The 22,822-nt window shown below is 43.9% G+C and overlaps 1 protein-coding gene across 1 annotated transcript; it reads left to right on the top strand.

Moving 5' to 3' along the window:
* The first annotated feature begins 13,192 nt into the window (after positions 1–13,192).
* Positions 13,193–22,225, top strand: gpr174 (G protein-coupled receptor 174). The gene is made up of 2 exons (XM_067456385.1): positions 13,193–13,360; positions 20,651–22,225. Exon 2 carries the CDS (start codon positions 20,890–20,892, stop codon positions 21,946–21,948), a length of 1,059 nt encoding a protein of 352 aa, XP_067312486.1. The 5' UTR covers positions 13,193–13,360; positions 20,651–20,889; the 3' UTR covers positions 21,949–22,225.
* Positions 22,226–22,822: the final 597 nt, after the last annotated feature.

Here is a 22,822-nt window from a genome sequence, read left to right as displayed (position 1 = left end):
GTCTAATTTTATTGGTCTTAAAATGTGGGTGGGTCTTGTCCCATCCATATTTAATGGTTCCGACGCCCATGAGTCATGTTATATGTCTTAGCCCAATGCAGAAACATATAGATAGAGCACTGCAGTTGTACACCAATGTATTGCTCTATTCTTTACAATAACTTGAAGTAATAACAAAGAAAAACATTAGACACATTTCTAGACAATTGTGAGAGAACAAATGGTCTTGGTGAATGGTCTTAGAAACATATTGGTGACTGAGTCACATCACCAATGCACTTTTTGATATAAGCAGCCACTGTATGAGTATATTCCTGAAGCTCTGTGTGATTGTTATAGGTGGCTGCTCCTTGAACACAGTCCTGGACTGCTGAGATAGCATCATCTGGCCACACTGTGATCTGCATTTGAACCGGTTTGGCGAGTTTGAGAAGTGGTCTGTATGCTAGAATTATCATAACCGAAATGTTTACCTGAGGTGGGGGCAGGGTACAGCCTTGTATGATTTTTTTTTTCCAGCAAAACCGGGTTTATTTGCTGCTCACAGATAGAGCTGTGGCTAATACACCATTGCTGATACTGTCAGTGTTTTTACAATGCCAATTGTTTCAAAGCCGCTTCACATTGTTAACAGGAGGATAATGCAACAGAATTTGATTCGGCTGTACAGTCATGCTAGAAAAAATGGTAATGCCATCCAGCTAATTTCAATTATCATATAGTATCAATGCGGGCAGATCAGTAATATAGTTGAATATTTAGGTGTCCCCAACTGAGCGAGCCAAAAGCCAAAGGTAATGGTGGCAAGGAACCAAAACTCTTTCAGGGCCAGAATGGAGAAAAAACCTTTAGTGATGAACTAAACCAAACGATTATGTTCTGTTTAGTTATTTCCTGTAGTTTCTGTATTAGTTCCTGTTTCTGTTTGAGTTCCTGTTTAGTTCCCTCATTTTCCTTGTCTATAAATACTTCCTGTTTGGTTCAGTTGGATGTCGTTTATTGTTAATGTTAGAGGTGTTTTTCCTGAGTTTTTTCTGATTAAATTTTATTCTACATATTCCTTCTTTTTGAGTTCTGTGACTACCAAACCCTGACAGTAGTATACTTAAAGTGCAAATATATATATATATATATATATATATATATATATATATATATATATATATATATATATATATATATATATATATATATATATATAGTTGACGATAAGTATGACATGTTCACTTAAAGAAACCTAAGATGTGCAGTATGAAACTATAAAACTAGCAGTTTACTGAAAGTAAACTTCAAAGTCCAAAGGCTCCTCCCAGTAACAAAAAAATGCTTAAAAAAAGTATTTGATTGGTAAACTATCTCCTTCTACGCTGTCTGCTTGGGGCACTGTGAATCCACCTCAGGCTGATTGTTCTTCAGCTGGACCCTGGATTGTGGATCCATTTGCTCCATCTAGTACCTCTGAGCCAACCCTCCACCTCAGCCCATCAACTTGTTGGCTCTACCAGGCTTCTTAGTCCCATTAATGTTCATTCTTCTAGCACCCTGGCTTCAACTCGGCCACTTGTCCCAACAACTTTTCTTGGACATTCTATGTCTACTGGTCTCATCGGCTCTTCAACTCCACCTAGATCTACACTGCCAGATTCTCTGTCTCAGTTCCAGCTGCCAAGGTACCACCATGGCTCCTCATTCCCTTGACTCCCTCATGGGTTTACATCCTAGGATTCCAACTGGGGATTCCGCCCTGGCTCCTCCTATCACAGAAATTCCATATTTCGGATGAGACGTTAAAACCGAGGTCCCGACTCTCTGTGGTCGTTAAAAAACCGAGGATGTCCTTCGATAAAGAGTAGGGGTGTAACCCCGGCATCCTGGCCAAATTTGCCCACTGCCCCTGTCCATCATGGCCTCCTAATAATCCCCATATAATGATTGGCTTTATCACTCAGATTGTGTGTGGTGAGCTTTCTGATGCAATATGGCTGCCGTCACATCAGGTGGGTGCTGCTCATTGGTGGCGGTTGAGGAGATTCCCCATTCTATGTAAAGCGCTTTGAGTGCCTAGAAAAGTGCTATATAAATGTAATGAATTGTTATAATTCTTATTATTATCACTGTCTCCTACCTAAGCCCCCTCCTGCCCTTCTCTGTTGTACTCTTGGGACATTTTGTTTATTGTTAAAAAGGCACAAATTAACCCTTTCCCCAACAAACACAGAATTTTCTGTTATTTGTGAGAAAACGCTTCCCTGTCAAAGATGGAATTTTCCATCATATAAATCAAAACTATCTAATGTTAGTGATTGAGATGTGGACCCAGCACGAGCTACAGGACTGTGAAGCATTAGGTGTGTTGATGGACTCGATCTCCTCCCTCTGTTTGATCATCGCTGAATCTGATCTGTCTTTCACAAAAACGATTTTCTCACGATTTGTTCAAAATGTTGCTTTTTTATGAAAAATTCCCACATTTCAAGTTTTGATAAAAAAGGAATGCCTGCTAGAATAAAACATTTTTTTTTTTAAAAGAAGAGTTTCTGCTGTCAGTTTCTGTTAGAGTTTTGTTTAGTTTTTTATGATTTCTCATTGATTTGGTTATCAGTTGCACCTGTTGTCATCAGATATTGTTGGTTGTTCTGTTTTGCGTTGTGTTTAATAAAATAACTGCTGTCCTTAGATCCTGCAGCAACCTTTACCACAACCAGCACTGACACCTTTGGTTATGCTTTTGAGCATCTTACAACAATGATCTGATGCAATTTATTCATTCATGAAAAAAAGTTTTTTTTTTAAAAATAGCCTTTTACCAACTATTTGATTTGGTCCTGGGCAAATCTTGAGGTGAGCACTGATCAAGGTTAAACGCTTTTAGGAAGGTTAGTCACGGGGAGGTGATGCAACCTTCTCTTTTCCTCTGCTGCCCTCCCTTATGCCTAGTTCACACTGCCCGGTTTTAGCCCTGATTTTGACTCACCAACAGGTTTTGCAAAATCACAGATAAATATCCAAAATCATAGTCAAAACGATGCTTGTGCACGCAAGTGCCAATCACCCAGTGTGAATGGTAAAAGATACGATCAGAAAGAATCGCTGACGAGTTGCCGACGTCCGTAAGATATTTGGCATGCTAAATATCTGGAGCTGTTGGCGATTCAAACTCCTGCTGTGTAAAATGAGGTTTTGACTGAAAATAACGTCGACGATGACCGACAGCCAATGAGAGAGTGAGATACAGGGCCGCAGGAGGTTCAGGGAGGAGTTATAGACCATATATCAGTATTTTAATATGTATATATATATATACACAATTCTATCAAACAGAAACAAAGCCTGGTACGTCGAGCAAATCATGTTGTTGATTTGTCACATCGCACGTGTTTAGTTGGGAAGTTAAATTTAGTCTGTGTTTTTGCACCGGAGAGAGAGAGTTGTCAGCAGTATTCCTCTTGTACAGTCATGCGTTGTGAAGCCCTCTGTTGCTGATCCATCGGTCAGTGTGAACACAGCAGACACTGAATTCTACACCAGATAGTCATGCAGTGTGAAAAGAGCAGTGACCCGACGAGTTTGAAAATCGTGCAGTCTGAACTAGGCATTATGCACAACCGCAGGTACCAGCAGCTATGATTTAAGGAATGAAGAGTGGTTATGATGAAATGATGCAAACAGGTGGACACAATGGATAATTACGGGAACACATGAGTCAAGTCACCTTTATTTATATAGCACTTTTTACAATGCCGATTGTTTCAAAGCAGCTTCAGTGTTTAGGCGGGCATACACTGTGTGATTTCTGTGTGATTTCAGCAAGGTTACCTACTCACACTATACGAGAAGCTCGCATGTGATATTAAAGCCGGGTGCACACTGTGCGATTTTGGCCACGATTTGGCCGTCTGAGACAAATTTAGAAAATCCTAAAAGATTCCTCAGATCCTAGGCTAAAATCTGACGTCTTTGGTCGTTAGTTTGACATGTTCACCGGCCGCCGATTAATGAGCTCTGCGATCAAATTTGACCTCAGACGAAATTCTGGCAGTGTCAGAAGATTTGGCACAGAATCCTGCAGTGTGACTTCTCCTACGATGACAGTCAAATATCTCGGTTTTTCAAGACAAACTATGACCAAAACGAGAGCTAGAAATTTATTTGTAGCCAGCATTTCAGTCCGGCGTGTAATGCAGCTCACTGTCACTGAACGCGTCATTCATTGATGATATAAAGCTCCGGGTGAGATTTCTTGCGCGTCCGTTTTTAGCGCGCCTAAACTATCGTGCAGTCTGACATTAATGACAACTGAGATCTTACAGTGTGACACGGGGATCATGTTCGTACAGTCTGACAAGGGACATTCGCAAAGGATTTTGAAAAATCGCACAGTGTGCAGGACCCATTAGTCAGAGCTCAGGATTTATGTGCTCACACTGTGTGGTCCGATCGCTGAGAACGATTTGACTGCTCACTCTGTATGTGTGAAATATTGCGCTGATAGAGCACATGGTGTACTCTAGAGAGATGGACATTAGCCCTTGGCTACAGTCTGGCATGTTTACATACATGTATTCCATGTTTGTTCATTAAGATGCACTGTCCCAATCAAATAAATGAATTAAAAAATGAATTCTCTCTGGTCAAATGATTCAAATATTTAAATCAAGAGGATTTAGCATATCCAGTTCATGTAATATAATAATAATAATAATAATAATAATAATAATAATAATAATAATAATAATAATAATAATTAGATATTAATAAATAGAACTGAAAGATCTCCCACTTTTCATTTTTCTTTCTTGCTGCATTAAAGATTAAATGGTTTAACTTCTGCTTTGGCACAGACACAGTGAGGGGAAATCGGGCAGTCGTTTGGTAGCTCTACTTCAGCTGTGCGATTATCTCTCTCAAGGGGAGACCAGACTTTCTGACATGCCAGAAATTCATTGACCAACCAACAGTGCCGTTTCTAGGCATAGGCAAACTAGGCGGTCGCCTAGGGCGCCAACAGCTGGGGGGCGCCAGTGAGCCCCCGCCCCAACAAGATTTTTTAGTTATTTCATATATATTTTATTATTAATATTTCGTACTTTTGCTATTTCAACTCAGGGCATTATGATAAGTTGCGATTATTGGAGTGAAGTCGCCATGGTGATACTGGTGCTGCTGCAATGAAATGAGATCATGTAGAGGGCGGCAGGGTCGTCATCCGTGGCGTTGTAAGGCTTGTGTCCGAGTGAAAAATGCGGATAATTTAACTGGAGTAGATGCAAACCATGATGCAAACACGGAGGCGATTACCATTCAAACAGATCGCACTTTATTCCCCGCTGAACTCTCATCACAAACTCCCTTTCCGTCCACAGCATTACTTAATTAAACAAAATAACTGACTGTTAGCAACAGAAAACAGAAAATAATCCCCACACATGGGAGCTCAAGACTCAGTGCGCACATACACAAAAGGCAGACTTCGTTTGCAGGGAGCGCGCGCAACTCTTAAAGGGGCCACACTATATTTCTACTCGTTACAGCGTGCTTTAGTTTCATCATCATCGAAAGGTCAAAGCCATCAGGGGCTCAGTATCGTAAAAAGAAAAAAGAGGAAATATAAAAAAGAAAGCGAAATATACAGGTATGTTAGCCTACTCATTGTTTACTTGTTCTCTACTAAGCTGGTCTCTCTATCATAACATTGAGCAAAACATTACACTGAGTATTAGTACTGGACGGACCACACGCCATGCTCTTTTCAGGTGCAGAACATTATAGCAGTTAATTTGAATAAAATAATGTTTACATCAGAGATAGCTGTTTAGTGTAAATTGATCAAGTAGGCTAATACTGTCATAACCATGGGCGTCACTAGGCCCTTTTTTATGAACTTATGCCTCAGTCCCCCCTAAAAAAAAGATGTGATTAACCTTTAAAACATAAGTTATATGAAACTGGCGCGAGGCTTCGGCTACGGCTTCGTCCCGTCTTTTAGTCTTTGTGTCACTGTGTTCTTCAATCCGCAGCGGCGTCGAGTGACATGGTTTTCAAGCTATTGTTATCTAATTTTTTGGCCTTCAGAACATCTTAAAATACACATATGTAGATTATAGAAATCAAAATGTTCTCGGGGGTGCATGCCCCCGAACCCCCCCAACATCTGTTATCTCAGTGATAATAAACCAAAGCTACATTATTGGATTAATGCATGTACAATTTGCCCATGAAATAAGGAAGTCATATTTGCTTTATAAGTTATAGTTTAAAAAAAAGGGGGGGGGGGGGTGCAACATATGAATCTTGCCTAGGGTGCCAGAAAGGCTAGAAACGGCCCTGCCAACCAATATTCAATTGTGAAAGGTTTATTACCTCTCGTTTCCCTCTGTACACTGCACGAACACCTCACGACAAACGACGCACGATAAAGCTGAAAACTGAATTCTGCTAGAAATCAGAGGAAAACCGCACAGTGTATGCCCAGCTTTAACAGGAAGATAATGCAACAGAAATTGATTCGGCTGTACAGTTGCTCTGGAGAAAATGCTGATGCAATCCAGCTTATTTCAATGATCATATAGTATCAATGATGGCAGATCAGTAATTTAGTTTATCTCCAACAAAGCAAGCCAAAAGCCAAAGGCGACGATGGCAAGGTGTGGCAAGGGGGGCGTGGTTCAGCGAGGTCTGCAGCGGGAGAGAGGGCCACGGGACGAGCGGTAAGTGAGTGGGTTGGACGCAGATTAATAACACCTGTCTCTTGTTCTAGTAATGAGCGCGGAGACGGGATAAAACACCATCGGAACCGGAGACCGGGGAGAGAGAGAGTCGGACTGTTGATGCGCAACACAGGACCCTGAGTTTGACCCGGAAGCCGGAAGTGCCGCGAACCGGAAGCGAGTGTTATATATGAGTTTGACTGAAGGCACACGCCTGAGTGTGTTGTTGACTTTGAGAAAGAGAATAAGAATAAAAAGCATCAACAGTCCTGCCGACCCCCGTGTCCTCTTCCTTCCTTACCTTATCGAACTTGTTACACTGGTGCCGAAACCCGGGAAGGAAGCAGGACAGCGCCGCCGCCATGACAACGCCCTCCGCCTCGCCATTTGCGGAGATCATCAACTCCCTCGCGGTCCTCCACCAGGAACACCATCAGGCATTGCTGGACCTTAGGACGGAACAGGAGCGTCGCTTCGAGGCGATCGTCCAAGGCCAGCAAGAGGACCGCGAGCGGTTCCGGAGCTGGATGGACCGGGAGGTTCGCGCCGAGGCCGCTGGGCGGGCCAGCGCACCGGTTCACGTGCCCCTGCAGAAGATGGGGCCGGAAGACGACCCCGAGGCCTTCGTGGATCTCTTCCAAAAAGCCGCGGAGGCCTGCGGGTGGCCCCGGGCACAGTGGCCGGTGCGCCTCATCCCACTTCTCTCCGGCGAAGCCCAGGCGGCCGCGCAACATCTACCGGTTGCGAACCTCCTGGACTACGACGACTTGAAGCGGGCCATACTTCAGCGGGTCGGCCGGACCCCAGAACAACACCGCCAGCGTTTCCGCTCCCTGGAGTGGGGCGAGTCCGGTCGGCCCTTCGCATTGGCCCAACAGCTCCGGGACGAGTGCCGCAGATGGCTGCTGGCCGGCGGCAGCGACGTGGACCATGTCGTCGATCTGGTGGTGCTGGAGCAGTTTATCACTCGGCTCCCCAGGAAGACCGCCGAGTGGGTCCAGTGCCACCGGCCCACGTCGCTGGAGACGGCCATCAATTTGGCGGAGGACCACCTGGTGGCGTGCCCGGGGGTCGGCGCACCCCCACTAACTTCTCCCTCTCTCTCTCCCCCTTCTCTCTCTCTCTCTCGACCTGTCCCTCTCCCCAGGTCCCGCCATCCAGGCCCTCCTCGCGTTCCCCCCAGAGGCCGGGGTGGGATGGGCCTTGGACCGTCTGGGAGTTCGCGGGTCCCGCCCAGGGGGGCGGGGCCGCTGGGGACGGGTAGTGACTATGGATCCGGTTCCGCCCCCTCTCCGCGCTCAGCCTCCAACCCACTCCCCGCCGCCGGGGCGGCGGGTAGGCCTGGGCTGGCCTGCTGGCGGTGCGGTGATCCGGATCATTTTGTGGACCGATGTCCGATGATGGACATCGGAACAATGATCCGGATCCCGGACGTACAGCAGACCACCCCCGATCAAGCAGGAGAGTACCAAATTCCTGTAAGTATCAAGGGGGGTACATATCAGGCCTTGGTGGATTCAGGATGTAACCAAACCTCGATCCATCAAAGCCTGATTCAACCTGGGGCGTTGGATACAAGCCGCGTGGTTAAGGTGCGGTGTGTGCACGGGGATGTGGTGGAATATCCGGTTGTCCCAGTCACGATACAGTTTAGGGGGAAAAAGCATAGTGTGGAGGTGGCGGTTAGTCCCCACCTCCGGCATCCGCTAATTCTGGGGACGAATTGGCCCGCCTTTTCGGCGTTATTGGGGTCGTTGTGCGCGGATGCCGCTTGGGGAAACAAGGCTAGGAACGGGGCGGTGCGAGTGCAGGTTGGCGAGACTGATACGGGGCCCTTGGGAACAGCTTCAGAGGAACCGAGCGGGGTTGAGAGACTGATTCTCTCGGACCGCGATGACTTCCCTCTGGAGCAGTCTCAAGACGAGACGCTAAAACATGCGTTTCAACAGGTCCGCACTATCGACGGTCAGTCCCTCCAACCCGCATTGCCCGTCACGTATCCTTATTTTGCCATAATTAAGGATAGGTTGTATCGAGTGACCCAAGACGCTCAGACAAAAATGGATACAACCCAATTGTTAGTACCAAAGAGCCGCCGGGAAATGCTTTTCCAGGCGGCTCATTCTAACCCGATGGCGGGCCACCTGGGACAGGCGGCCACGCTGAATCGTTTAATGACCCGATTCTTTTGGCCAGGCATTTATGACAATGTGCGCAGGTGGTGCGCGTCTTGTCCTGAATGTCAGTTGGTGAACCCACTGGCCGCCCCAAAAGCGCCATTGCGCCCTCTACCATTAATGCAGGTCCCCTTCGAGAGAATTGCGATGGACCTCATCGGGCCATTAGAGCGATCCGCACGCGGGCATCGTTTTGCGCTAGTTATCGTGGACTACGCAACACGATACCCGGAAGCAGTGGCTCTCCGCAACATCTCGGCGAAGAGTGTTGCGGACGCACTGTTTCGTTTAATCTCCCGGGTGGGGATTCCGAAAGAAATCCTCACTGATCAAGGCACGGCGTTTATGTCACGCACGTTAAGCGAATTGTACGGATTATTGGGCATTAAATCCATTCGAACCAGCGTCTATCACCCACAAACAGACGGCTTGGTCGAACGATTTAATCGCACTCTTAAATCCATGATCCGTAAATTCGTACAGGAGGACGCCAAAAATTGGGATCGGTGGTTAGAACCCCTCTTATTTGCTGTGCGCGAGGTCCCGCAAGCCTCCACGGGGTTTTCCCCCTTCGAGCTTCTCTACGGGCGTCAGCCACGGGGGGTGCTGGACGTCCTACGAGAAACTTGGGAGGAGGGGCCTTCGTTGGCCAAAAACGAAATTCAGTACGTCATGGACTTGCGAACAAAACTCCACACATTGGGGCGGCTATCTAGGGAGAATTTGTTGCAAGCCCAGGACCGCCAGAGCCGGTCATATAATAGGGGTACTAAACTGCGCAAATTCACACCGGGAGAGAAGGTGCTCGTTCTACTCCCAACGTCGAGCTCAAAATTAATGTCGAAGTGGCAGGGGCCGTTTGAGGTCGCACGGCAGATAGGAGAGCTCGATTATGAAGTGATACGATCCGATAGGAACGGGGCACGTCAAATATACCACCTCAATCTGCTTAAAAAATGGAATGAGGTGGAATCGGTGTTGTTGGCAACGGTGATCGGGGGAGAGGATGATCTCGGGCCAGAGGCGAGCATTAAAGCGCAATCAGTCGCGCTGGCCCCTGGGGGAGATCACCTCTCACCGTTACAACTCGCCGATTTATCGAAGTTGCAGGCGGAGTTCGCTGACGTGTTCTCGCCCCTACCGGGACGTACCGACTTGATTCAGCACCATATCGAGACCGAGCCGGGCGTGGTAGTTCGCAGCCGGCCGTATCGCTTGCCTGAACACAAGAAAAAAGTAGTTCAGGACGAATTAGGCGCAATGCTCGACATGGGAGTAATCGAGGAGTCCAACAGTGACTGGGCGAGCCCGATAGTTTTGGTCCCCAAAACGGACGGCTCGGTCAGGTTCTGTGTGGACTACCGCAAGGTGAACGCTGTGTCGAAGTTCGACGCGTATCCAATGCCACGGGTTGACGAATTGCTTGATCGGTTAGGCTCGGCTCGATTTTATTCGACACTGGACTTAACAAAGGGCTATTGGCAGATCCCCTTGTCTCCATTGTCCAAAGAAAAAACAGCTTTCACCACGCCGTTCGGATTACACCAATTTGTCACGCTTCCTTTCGGCTTGTTCGGGGCGCCCGCAACCTTCCAGCGACTCATGGATAGGATTTTGCGTCCCCATGCTGCATATGCTGCTGCGTACCTAGATGACATAGTGATTTATAGTCACGACTGGCAGCGGCATATGCAGCATGTGAGGGCGGTCCTGAGGTCGCTGAGGAGAGCGGGGCTCACGGCCAATCCGAAGAAGTGTGCGATTGGGCGGGTGGAAGTAAGGTATCTGGGCTTCCACTTGGGTCATGGACAGGTGCGTCCCCAAATTGATAAGACTGCCGCAATTGCAACCTGTCCGAGGCCCAAGACCAAAAAGGAGGTAAGACAGTTCTTAGGGCTGGCGGGATATTATAGACGGTTTATACCAAATTATTCGGACCTCACCAGCCCTTTGACTGATCTTACTAGAAAGGGGCTACCAGATACGGTCCAGTGGACGGAGCCGTGTCAACAGGCTTTTACCCAAGTAAAGGCTGCTCTATGTGGCGGGCCGCTGTTACACTCCCCTGACTTTTCTCTCCCTTTCTTGTTGCAGACTGACGCGTCGGACAGGGGGCTGGGCGCGGTCCTGGCCCAGGAGGTGGAGGGGGGAGAGCGGCCGGTGCTGTACATTAGCCGTAAGCTCTCCAAGAGGGAAGCTAAGTACAGCACCATAGAAAAGGAGTGTTTGGCCATCAGATGGGCCGTTCTCACCCTCCGCTATTACCTCCTGGGGCGGGAGTTCACTCTCTGTTCGGACCACGCTCCTCTCCAATGGCTCCACCGCATGAAGGATACCAACGCGCGGATCACCCGTTGGTATCTGGCTCTTCAGCCGTTTAAGTTCAAGGTGGTCCACAGACCGGGTGCTCAGATGGCTGTGGCCGATTTCCTCTCCAGAAATGGGGGGGGGGGGGGCTGCAGGCCGGACGGCTCCCCGGCCTGAGTCGGGCGGTGGGGGTATGTGGCAAGGGGGGCGTGGTTCAGCGAGGTCTGCAGCGGGAGAGAGGGCCACGGGACGAGCGGTAAGTGAGTGGGTTGGACGCAGATTAATAACACCTGTCTCTTGTTCTAGTAATGAGCGCGGAGACGGGATAAAACACCATCGGAACCGGAGACCGGGGAGAGAGAGAGTCGGACTGTTGATGCGCAACACAGGACCCTGAGTTTGACCCGGAAGCCGGAAGTGCCGCGAACCGGAAGCGAGTGTTATATATGAGTTTGACTGAAGGCACACGCCTGAGTGTGTTGTTGACTTTGAGAAAGAGAATAAGAATAAAAAGCATCAACAGTCCTGCCGACCCCCGTGTCCTCTTCCTTCCTTACCTTATCGAACTTGTTACACAAGGATATTTCACACACTATGGCTTCTGCTCCAAAACAAAAAATTTCTCCCAAGACTTTGTCAATGACAAAACTTTTCTATCATCTTAGTCTATCATCATGCATTGGTTAAAAAAAAAAAACACGAACTCCAGAAATAAACTTAAGAACCTTGGGGTGTTTCAAAGACACATTTCCTCAAGGGTCTGAGAAATGCTGAAAATGTAACTTCTTTCGAAATGAATAAATTGCATCAGAGCATTGTTGCAATGTGTACTAGGTGTGATATAAGATGCTCAAAAGCATAACCAAAGGTGTCCGCGCTGGTTGTGGTAAAGGTTGCTGCAGGATCTAAGGGCAGCAGTTATTTTATTCAACAAAAATAGAAACAGAACAACCAGCAATATCTGCCGAGGACATGCACACCTGATGACCAAATCAACAAATCATACAAACTGAGTGAAACTCATGAAACTGAACTAAAACATGTCTTACCCATGCAAAACAGAAACAAACACAGAATACCTGTAACATACCCTCCATACTGGAAAAGGGTTTATTCCTTAAATCACAGCTGCTGGTTTAAAAAGAAATAAATAGCTTAGCTAAGTGGACAGCAATCGAAATCGAAAAATGCAAATTAAATTATTGGTGCCCATCTGAATGGAAATTTACTTCCTTGTATTGCTTTCTAGAGAAACATCACTGCGTTTTATGAACCTTTTTAACTTTATTTTGTTTTATGCAGTCATGAATCATAATTCAGTATCATCATAACTTAGCTGCTTATAAATAACTGATCACATCATAACAACAAAACAGTTTAGGCATGATGACGACTAAAGGGTTCTTTGTGAAGAATTATATTATGACATTACTGAGACACACACACACACACACACACACACACACACACACACACACAGTCCAAATAGATTCATTCAGAATATTCAAAACAATCGTGTGCTAAGCATAACAGAAATAAAAATAAAAAAAAAACATTCTGACAAATATCTGTTTCAAAAGTAAATAAATAGCGATCTTTCAGTCAATGTTATGAATGCCATAACCCACTGTAATCACAGAGATCTGCCTCTCTTAGAAATCAATATAAGTGTCAGTAATGAACTATTAGGGTTGCTAAAAGTGAAAGATGTGTACAGTGCTGGAATATTCAGTTTCCAGTCAGTATGTCTGCTGTAATAATATAATGCAGAATTATCTTTTCTTTTTTTTTTTTCTTTTTTTAAATGAATGTCTTAAAAAGAGTAAAGCAAAGCGAAAGCAACATATCTCAGGGGAAGGCTGCTGTTATTTGTCATCACAAGCTCAGATCGGCAACACTGACAGAGAAATAGCAGAAGTAGGAGTGTAAAACACAGGCAAATTCTGTTCACTCCCCCACAGGAAACTACACACACACACACACACACACACACACACACAACGCACAACAGCCGGGATACTACAGAAATATAGTTTTAAATATGGGGGGGGGGGATCAAAACTGTTTCAAAGGTGAAGCGTTTCCATCAGTGAGACGCTGGAGTGAAGCAGACACTGAGAATCACAGTTCATGTCTTGATCAGAGAGGACACTGAGAACCGCTCTGAAGGTAAGAGACGCTTCTTTATTAGGTGTAGATCAGACCGTTATCACCCGTTAAACCTTCATAACTCTGTTAGACCCAAACCGAAACCTTGACTGGGTTATGAATAGAAATAAGAATATGGTGGGTTGGCATAAGCAGGGCCATGTTTTCTCACATGCTTTCAAAACTCAATACGACTAAACTGTCCATCCTGCACTCGACATTAGATCGTCTTTCACACTTACACTCTTAAAACAGACTCTCTCGCGCTCTCTGAGCTTAAGCTGAATGGCAGTGCTAAATGATATTACTATTATTATTCCGCTGATTAGCCAAATGTGTCAGCATGGTTGGAGCAAACAAGCCAATGTGATAATATCCTCAGGGTTCTGCTTCTGAAAGACTAGATTTACTCTGTCCAAGACGTGAACTTTTTGTTCTTTCTTTCTCAATGTAACTTTTACCCTGTTAACCTTTATGTCTATTTGCATGGACCGCTATTTCAACACTGTTTTTATCAAATGTGTACCATTCCATCTATATCCAAAACTTACACACTTCCCCCAAATGTTTAAGCATATTCATCATACATGTCATACTAATCAGCATTTCTACAATTGCCTACATATTTTAAAGCTTAGGCTTTTACAAAGGATTCGTATCTAACTGATTAATGATAACTCCGATCTTTCTTGTATTCATACTCTTGTGTAATCGACGCCCCATCCTCAATAAACCCGTCTCTTGCGGGATACCCAGAAATGTTGAATATTCTGCTCTAATATGATTTCTGAGCTGTGCGGTGTCCAGAATAATAATCCTCCACTGTGTGTTAATAGGCCAGAGGAGAACTGAGTCTGGTTTCTCCAAGGTTTATTTTTCTCCATCATGCCCTGATGGAGTTTCGGTTCCATTGGTCGCCTTTGGCTTGGCTTGCTCAATTGGGGACACTAACATTATGATCAGAGTTATTCAACTAAATATACAAATAAAATTTATGAATTAGGTTTTATTTAATTCTCTACACTATAATCCTGATCTGCCAGCATTGTCTCTCTATGATAAATTAAAATAAGCTGATAACATCACTGTTTACTCCAGAACGACTGTACAGTCAAATCTAATTCTGCTGCAGTATTGTCCTGTTTAACACTGAAGCTGCTCTGACACAATCGCCGCTGGAGAAGAGCGATAGAAATAAAGATGACTGATTGATTGATTGATTGATTGATTGATTAACTTAATTGTAACATTGGTGCTCAATCTGACTGGTTTGGCGGTGTGCTTCTAGTATTTCCACATGTAATAATGAGAGAGTCAAGTGGGATGTGACTTTGAAGCATGCTCAGTGCACACGTATGACCATGGAAAGTCCCACACGGAGATAAATGACACACTCTCACAGTGAAGCACACACACATGCCACCCACAAACCAGCAGAAGGGTTCCAGGGTATCACACTTAATAACTGTCACCAGACAGAAAGAAAAAGGGTGTTATAAACTGTGTGTTATAAACTGTAAATGTGCGAATGTCAGGACACATTCTGAGTTTTGCCTAATATGAAAAACAATGCTCTCAGTTCTCTCTGAAGACACACAGACCTCTATAGATGCGTGGAATCCGCTGGCCAGGGATGCAAATTCTGTGTTCAGGACGTACCAGACTATTTTCCTAAGGCTATTAAACTAGCCCCTATATTGTTTACAAATATATAATGTGCTTTATTAATAAAGTTTGGGAGCAGGTTCAGGACCCGTGTTTATGAAGCTTCATTCATACAAGTGCCATTTTAGTCTGAAGTGCTGAAAATTCATGAAATTGACTGCTACTTGCAAACTTAAGAATAAAATCAAGTTATTTCTGCGTTTGTTCCAAAACTCATCCCGGACAGCACACCAGATACATGTAAACTTTCCTTATTTAATTTGATGTAAGAGTGAATGACTATCCATGAACTTCAGCAATGTTGCAGCTGTATCTGTCAAATCCCACTGGACTTCCATCTGCACCATGAATGTACAATGGGTTGTCCACTGCTTTTGTCTCAGTGTATCAGTTTGTGCATTAGTGGATCAGTTTCATTCTGCTCTGAGGCGTTCTTTCCGTAGCTTTCATCAGGGATGGGCAGTATTTCAAATACATGTATTTAAAATACGTATTTGAAATACAAAATACTATTTTGTATTTTGTATTTTAAAGCCTTTGGAAAAAATCGAATGTAATTTGTATTTAAATACATTTAAGATGAGTATTTTTGTATTTTCAAAATACTCAAAATACTTTGAGCCAGGCAACCTCTTTATCAGGAGCTGTTTTCATGCATCTACTAGTTCAGACCAAGCCTGCAGTCTCCCTCTCATTTACTGAAGCTTTCGCGCCTCGATCGCCCCCCGGTGGCCGGTCCCAGTATAGCCGCCCCTCTGTGTTTTCTAATGGACGCGAGGCAAACTAAATAATAAAATTACACTTCAAAAATGTTTCCCCAAAGTTAGTTTATGTCACTAAAGGCAGTTATCATCACGATGATTTCATTTCAGGTGTTCGTTTTAAAAATAAGTTTACTTTGAGTTAGTTATTTGATGCTATAAAAACGGGGGGTGTGACGTCATGATTGACAGCTGAGACTGACGGCTTCTCTGAGTGAAGTTGTCACTGAGGCACTAACGGACTTTTTTCGAAATTTTTGGGAGCAGATTAGAGCTTTAGCTTTAATTTCTACATTTCCATAACTGTTTATTTCACACCAACATTATTAATTGTTCTGCATCTGCGAGAGTGTGGGCGGGCTTTTGATATCGCGACTGTACTTCCTGCTGTACTTCCTGCGCTCTACTGCGCAACTCCGGTCCCGAAATCGCTACTGCGCAGACTCGGTCCCAAGATGTCCGCGCCGTGCAAGGGCGCCTGAAAGTTTCAAATCTGCCAAGCGGAAACGGATGATGTCGAGTCGTCCATATTTTTTTACGGTCTATGGTTCAGACCAGACACGCCCCTCCCCCCAACATTCATTCAGGTGAGCCGCAGCTGTACAACCCTAGCCTGACAAGCCAGACCCACATCAAGATGTTTGGTCTGAAACTCTCCATTGACGGCTCAATCCGAGGGGCGGGATAAACGGCTGTCTGTCAAACTCCCTCTGCACGCGATAGGATATCGCTACACCAACCAGAGCAACGAAGGTGAAGCAGAGCTCGCTGACTGATTAAACATTCGCCGTATCCGGTCGGCAAAACTCTGAACACATCTTCCCTTCTTAAGAATGACTTCAGTGTCGTTCTTTGTTCTTTTCTCAGAGAAAAGCTTAACTCAAGTCTTCCAGAGTCATGGCCAAAGCTGATTCGAAAGACCGCCGTTCGCCAGCGTCTGTGTTTACTAGAAGCACGCAAACCAGTGTTGCCAACTATTTTCCAAGGAAAGTAGCTAAAGCCTGCCCAAAAAATCGCTAAATGTCGCTAGATGACGTCATGCGTTAATTAGCATATTAGTGACGTCATCACGCCGTCCTTGCGTTCAGTCTGCCTGACGTTTTTTCTCTCCTAATCCGTGCTCATTTACTATATTTTACAATAATATAATACAGCCGACTGTCCAATAAATGTTTTCATTTCCTATACATTTTTGTCATACAATATATGATATAGTGAATTACAAAAAAAATTATATGTGTAAAATCTGAATTGAGAAACTGAATGAACTAAAGCTCTGTACAGTGAGTAATATAAGTGATAAGCACAAGAGATGGAACTCATCATAATTAATTTATTCAAATATAAAACAAAAGAAGCAGATAACATTAAGTGAGAAATCGATGGCAACCTTGTGTGCTCATGTGTAGCTCGCTCATTCACGTCTGTCAGCTGCTGTCTGTAGGCGCGAGCAGCTCCCCTCAGCCATTCACTGAACAGGGCAGACGCAGAGAGAGGTGTGTGTGACGGCAGAGGGGAAAAAAGACCTCGCGCTCGCAGGACAGTACTGGCGACATTTGTAAACTAAAGCAGCTGAAGTTTGTCCAAAAAGTCACTAGATTTGTCGCTAGTCGCTTTTTTGAAAATAAGTCGCTAGAGGGGTCTGAAAAGCCGACAGAGCGACAAAGTCGCCAAGTTGGCAACACTGACGCAAACGCAACTCTGCCGTCATTATGTTAAGCCCCGCCCACCGACTCTATACACTATGTGATTGGCCCGACCAGAGTTTGGTTTTTACAGCTCAGAAGTGTATTGAGAGTTGCTAGACGGCACTCGTGGCAGATTAGATTTGCTCAGTAGCGCGGGAAGGGGGGTGCTGCGGGGGCTGCAGCCCCCCTCGTTATAGCATCAGCCCCCCTGGTGGGGGGCTGTGGACTAAAATTGTATTGTATTTAAAACATGAAATGAAATAAAATAAATTAAAATAGACTGACATAACATACTGTGTATTAATGGGATTAAAATAATGGGCCGTGGATAAGATATAAACTAATTAATAATTATTTTAATAATTCCTTAGGAAGTGCTTTCGTCACCATCATCACCTCGCTCACTCTTGTTTGGTCATGGTTAGCAATAAGCAGCAGAAACGTATTTGTAGACTTTTTTTGAGTTACGTTACTACTAACACGAAAAAAAAAAAGAAAAGTAAAATTGGGAAATCTTCTAAAAAAAAAAGTATGTAAACAACGACGCTGACCTTGACACCGAAACAAACTCTGTTCAGACATCCGCAAGGTTTGTGAGCTGGACGTTAACATGTAAGTTAGCCTACTCTGATAGCTCTACTCTACCAGTCTTCTGAAGTCGGGACACATGATATTTTACAAACGTGATTATGAATCATTATTTCTCCAAATATGCGCACATGAGGGACTAAAAGCCCTGGCAGATGCTGGATATTGTATGTAGCCTATGAACACAAATAAAAAGAATGCTTTATGAGTGATGATTAACGTGTGTCTGTGTATGGTCCATTGGCGTCGGAACCATTGTGTGTCGTGAGGACAAGACTCACCCACTTTTAAAGACCAATGATATTGGACACTTTCACTTTTATCGTCACTAATTCAACACGTCTGTTTACCTACCCCTACCGAGAAAAACGTATTAGGTGTTTGACTCTTTTTTTCCACTTTTCTATTATTTTTTAAATTTTTATTGAAAATAAATGCCTTTCTGATCTGTGATGTGAAAAGGGAGTAGCGTGAGTTCTGCAAAAGGCAGGGCAAATAACTCAAACAAATAACAAATAGTATATTTGTATCTAACGTTACTCCAGCAAAAACAAATTCTGAGACCACCCACAGTTTTGCTTCCGACACCCATGGTATGATCGCGTTTTAACAAGTAATTAATTTTAAACAACAATAATCTGGGGCGGTGGGTCCGTCTGTGCTCTTTGCAAAGGGGGGTTCTACTACAACACCTGTCTGGTCGCCACCGACAACATAATGACGTCACACATTTTCCGGCCCAACTTTCAGCCCCCCCGGAATTAAACGGCTTCCAGCGCGCCTTGATTTGCTACCGCTAGGGTGCGTCTAGATTTCTAGGCTAGTACAACCCAGTTTTTCTAAATCCTTTTTCTAAATCATTTACATAGATAGGCCTATCGGGGTAAGCACATATATCTGTGCAGCTTTTAGTGGGCAAGAATAATTGGAATGTTGGAGTGGAAAAAGAAGTGAGGGCGAATGAGTTATTGACGTAATTTGTGTTATTATAACTGCCGCTAAAGGAAATTCAAATTGAAAACGAAAGTTTCTAAGCAGTTGCACACATCTAAATGCTTTTTGGCATTCAGAATAGGCCCAGATAGATTACAGCCTAATATGGATACCTTCACTGAATTGCCAATTTCACATGTATTTGGTGTATTTTCAAAATACAAAATACTGTATTTGTATTTAAATACATTTTTCTACACAGTATTTTGTATTTGTATTTAAATACATTTTTCCACACAGTATTTTGTATTTGTATTTTAAATACATTTCCATGTATTTATGCCCATCTCTGGCTTTCATCACTTCAAACCCACACACAAACGGCTACGAATAAATTGACACTAAAAAATCTGCTCAAACCAAAACTCAGGAATGTGCAGCATTTTGGACACATAAAGGCATATTTGTGAATGCAAATGTTATATTTGGTATTAATGTGTGATTATTTGTGATCATTTTTGTTTCACACACTCCATGTGTTTGCGATGATGTGCTTTTAAAAGTGCTTATGGTAACTGTATACCACGAATACCTTTATTCACAGTTTGAATTGCAGAAGAAGCTTCCAGAATTTGCTCAAGCAAATGGCAAAACATTTAAACATATATGTTGATATGACAAACATTTTAAATTAATATTTACTGACAGAATCAGGAGACTCTCTGCTTTTCTTTTGCATTAAAAATTGCACACATAAAACAGACAAGCGAACTGTGAACCTGGCATAAGACTTGCATTCGTGCATCAAGTGACATGCGAGCTTTGATTGATCAATGAAGATCAGCTTTAGCTGCTTTAGTCCAAAAGGGTTCAGTTACCCCAGAACAGGATGTTTGTATCTACTCCATTCATTCAGGCTTCTTTATATTTCTGTAAAGTGGTTCAGATGAAACCCAGGGTTTTATACGAATACAAATCATTTATTATTTATTAAAACGAGGAAGCAAGAGGAGAAGAATAAGAGTAGCTGCAAAAGAGGACCAGGCTATTTTTCATCTGATATAACGGGAGTACGTTTACGAGACACATCATGTGTATGCTTGTCTAAAGAGATCACAGAAATCAAACAGGATTCAATCGCTCTTATCATGTCAGTGATAACATGTTAACGTTCATGATTGTAGTTTGTGGAGTTATCATCTCAGCGGGGTCTGTCAAAAACAGGGATTGGATCATCTTTGGTTCGTTCCTGCGGTTACTGCTTAGAACAGAACAATGTTATTTTCTCATGACACTAGATCTTGAAGAGAGAGACCTGGCAAGCCCTGTGGTTTTTGCCAGAGCAGGTGTGACTCAGAAAAGCCACCAGTCAACACACACACATCACCTGATGCACGTCTTGTTGCAAGCACAATTTATGATGCGTTAATACAGAAAAACTACTTTTTGCATGTCTCCTTTTGCACAAATCCCTTCACCTTGATTCACTGATTCGCAGACAAAAGTTGAACAGAATTTGGTTGTGGATGAAAAGAAACATTTGCAACATTTGTGAAGTTAATGGATAACTGTGTGCATGCATTTGTTAATAATTGTGAGGCTTAGTTTCCCTTCTAATGTTAGACTATAGGAATGCTTTACTGCATTTAACTTGAGCCGTCTCTGCTGTCTTTCAGAACGGGACAGAATCTCTCCTGTGTGTTGCATGTGGAAGTAACCATGTCAGAAGAATATATCTGGGATTTCTTAAATGACCTCATTCTGCAAGGGGATTTTTGGATGCCGTTTTGGACTCTTGGATGCTGAGAGTAGTCTTTATCATCCCAAAACTAAAGTGCCATGCCAAGCTGAATAAAATATCAGGAATCATATAGTTAACAGGAGGACTCTTGGATTGCAGCTCAATGAGGAAAAGATGAATGTCAGTGACTTCTGCAAAAACACTAATGAGGCCCAAATCCAGCAATATCAGCATCAAATCTATGCAGTCTTCTACACGGTGATTCTTGTTCCTGGACTGATTGGCAATGTTCTAGCACTCTGGGTTTTTTACGCCTACATAAAGGAAACAAAGAAGGCTGTAATATTCATGATCAACCTGGCAATCGCTGACCTGCTGCAGGTGTTATCGCTGCCTCTGCGCGTTTACTATTATTTGAACAACTCATGGCCTTTTGGTAGTCTCGCCTGCATGGTCTGTTTCTATGTGAAATATGTCAATATGTACGCCAGCATCTACTTCCTGGCCTGCATCAGCATGAGACGCTGTCGACTCATCATCCAGCCGTTGCACTATGGCACCGCAAAGAGACGCCGGGACCGCAGCTGGTGTTTATTCGGGTGGCTCGTGGTGTGTTTGGGATGTCTGCCGTTCCCTCTTCTACGGACAAACAATAATGACAAAAATGCAACGTGCTGCTTCTCCGAGCTACCCATGATGAAACTCAGCAAAGAATTAGGAGTGTCCCTTGTAACCGTTGCAGAAATCATCGGTTTCCTTCTCCCTCTGGCTGTAGTGGTCACCTGCACGTGGTTGACCGCGGCGAGCCTGCGTGAGAAGACCTGCGTGCTGCAGGACACCGGAGAAAAGCACAAGGCCTTCAAGATGGTGTTGAGTTGTGCTACCGTGTTCCTGGTGTGTTTTGTGCCCTATCACATAACGTTCCCTTTAGACTTTTTGACCAAATCTAACCCTAGCGTTAGTTCTACATTTAAGATCGCCGTCCTCCACGCTCATCCCATTACCCTGTGTCTAGCGAGTCTGAACTGCTGCCTGGACCCAGTGATGTACTACTTCACCACCGATGAGTTCAAGCGGAGACTGTCCAGGCCAGAATTGCAGGAAAGCTTACATTTACACCTTAGAGGTTCTCGCTCCACAGATCGTGATGTGAGGTCTCATCCGACGAATGAAGAACAGACAGAGACAGCACAGGAGCTTCAACTTTCTCTATGTACAATTGATGAACTCTAAAATGAGATTGTTCAAACTGCAGAATATTTAACTCAACTGTGAATTTATATGATTTTTATTGATGTAAGCCCTGATAATTACACAGATAAATCTTATTCTGCTCATGAAGTTCAGGGAATGGGCAAATATATTTTTAACTGTGATCTATTCCTATGATGACAAGCTGAATATGCTGATTTGGTTTACACTGCTCACGTAAATGATGTATCGCAGGTGAGTGCTTCTTTTTTGTAGATTTATTTTTTCAGGATTCATTAACAAATAAAAATAATATATTTGAAGGAGAAATAGTGTGTGTGTGTGTGTGTGTGTGTGTGTGTGTGTGTGTGTGTGTGTGTGTGTGTGTGTGTGTGTGTAACAATGCAAAATTATTTATTATTAAAGTAAGATAAGCTGGAAGAAAACAAAACTGGAGGTTTTTCGCAATTCATGGAAAGAGAGCATGATTGCATTCAAAAAGGCCATAAAAACTGCTAGATCTGCTTATTTCTCGCTTAGAAGAAAACAAACACAACCAAAAATAAAGCTTCAACTTCTGATGTTTATAAGCAGCAGACTAGTAATGACTTTATGAAGTTATTTACATGTAAGACTAATAATATTAGGAAGATTATAACCATGCAGCCGTCTACTACAGTCTCACATCAGACAGAGCATTGTAGTGTCACTGAGGAAAATTCACACTCATTCACTGCTAGGAGAACACACACACACACACACACACACACACACACACACACACACACACACACACACACACACACACACACACACACACACACACATTCACACACAGATTTAGGAGAAGAGGAATTGGCTAAACTTGTTAAATCATCAAAATCATCAACATGTATGCTTGACCCTATACCGACTA

This window comes from Pseudorasbora parva, chromosome 11 (assembly GCF_024679245.1).
Source record: "Pseudorasbora parva isolate DD20220531a chromosome 11, ASM2467924v1, whole genome shotgun sequence".
In the NCBI taxonomy this organism is placed as follows: Eukaryota; Metazoa; Chordata; class Actinopteri; order Cypriniformes; family Gobionidae; genus Pseudorasbora; species Pseudorasbora parva.
This window is presented reverse-complemented; position numbering and strand designations above follow the sequence as displayed.

Bases quoted from the DNA above. Each gene is read 5' to 3' on its own strand.
- gpr174 (XM_067456385.1), top strand. From the start codon at position 20,890: ATGAATGTCAGTGACTTCTGCAAAAACACTAATGAGGCCCAAATCCAG.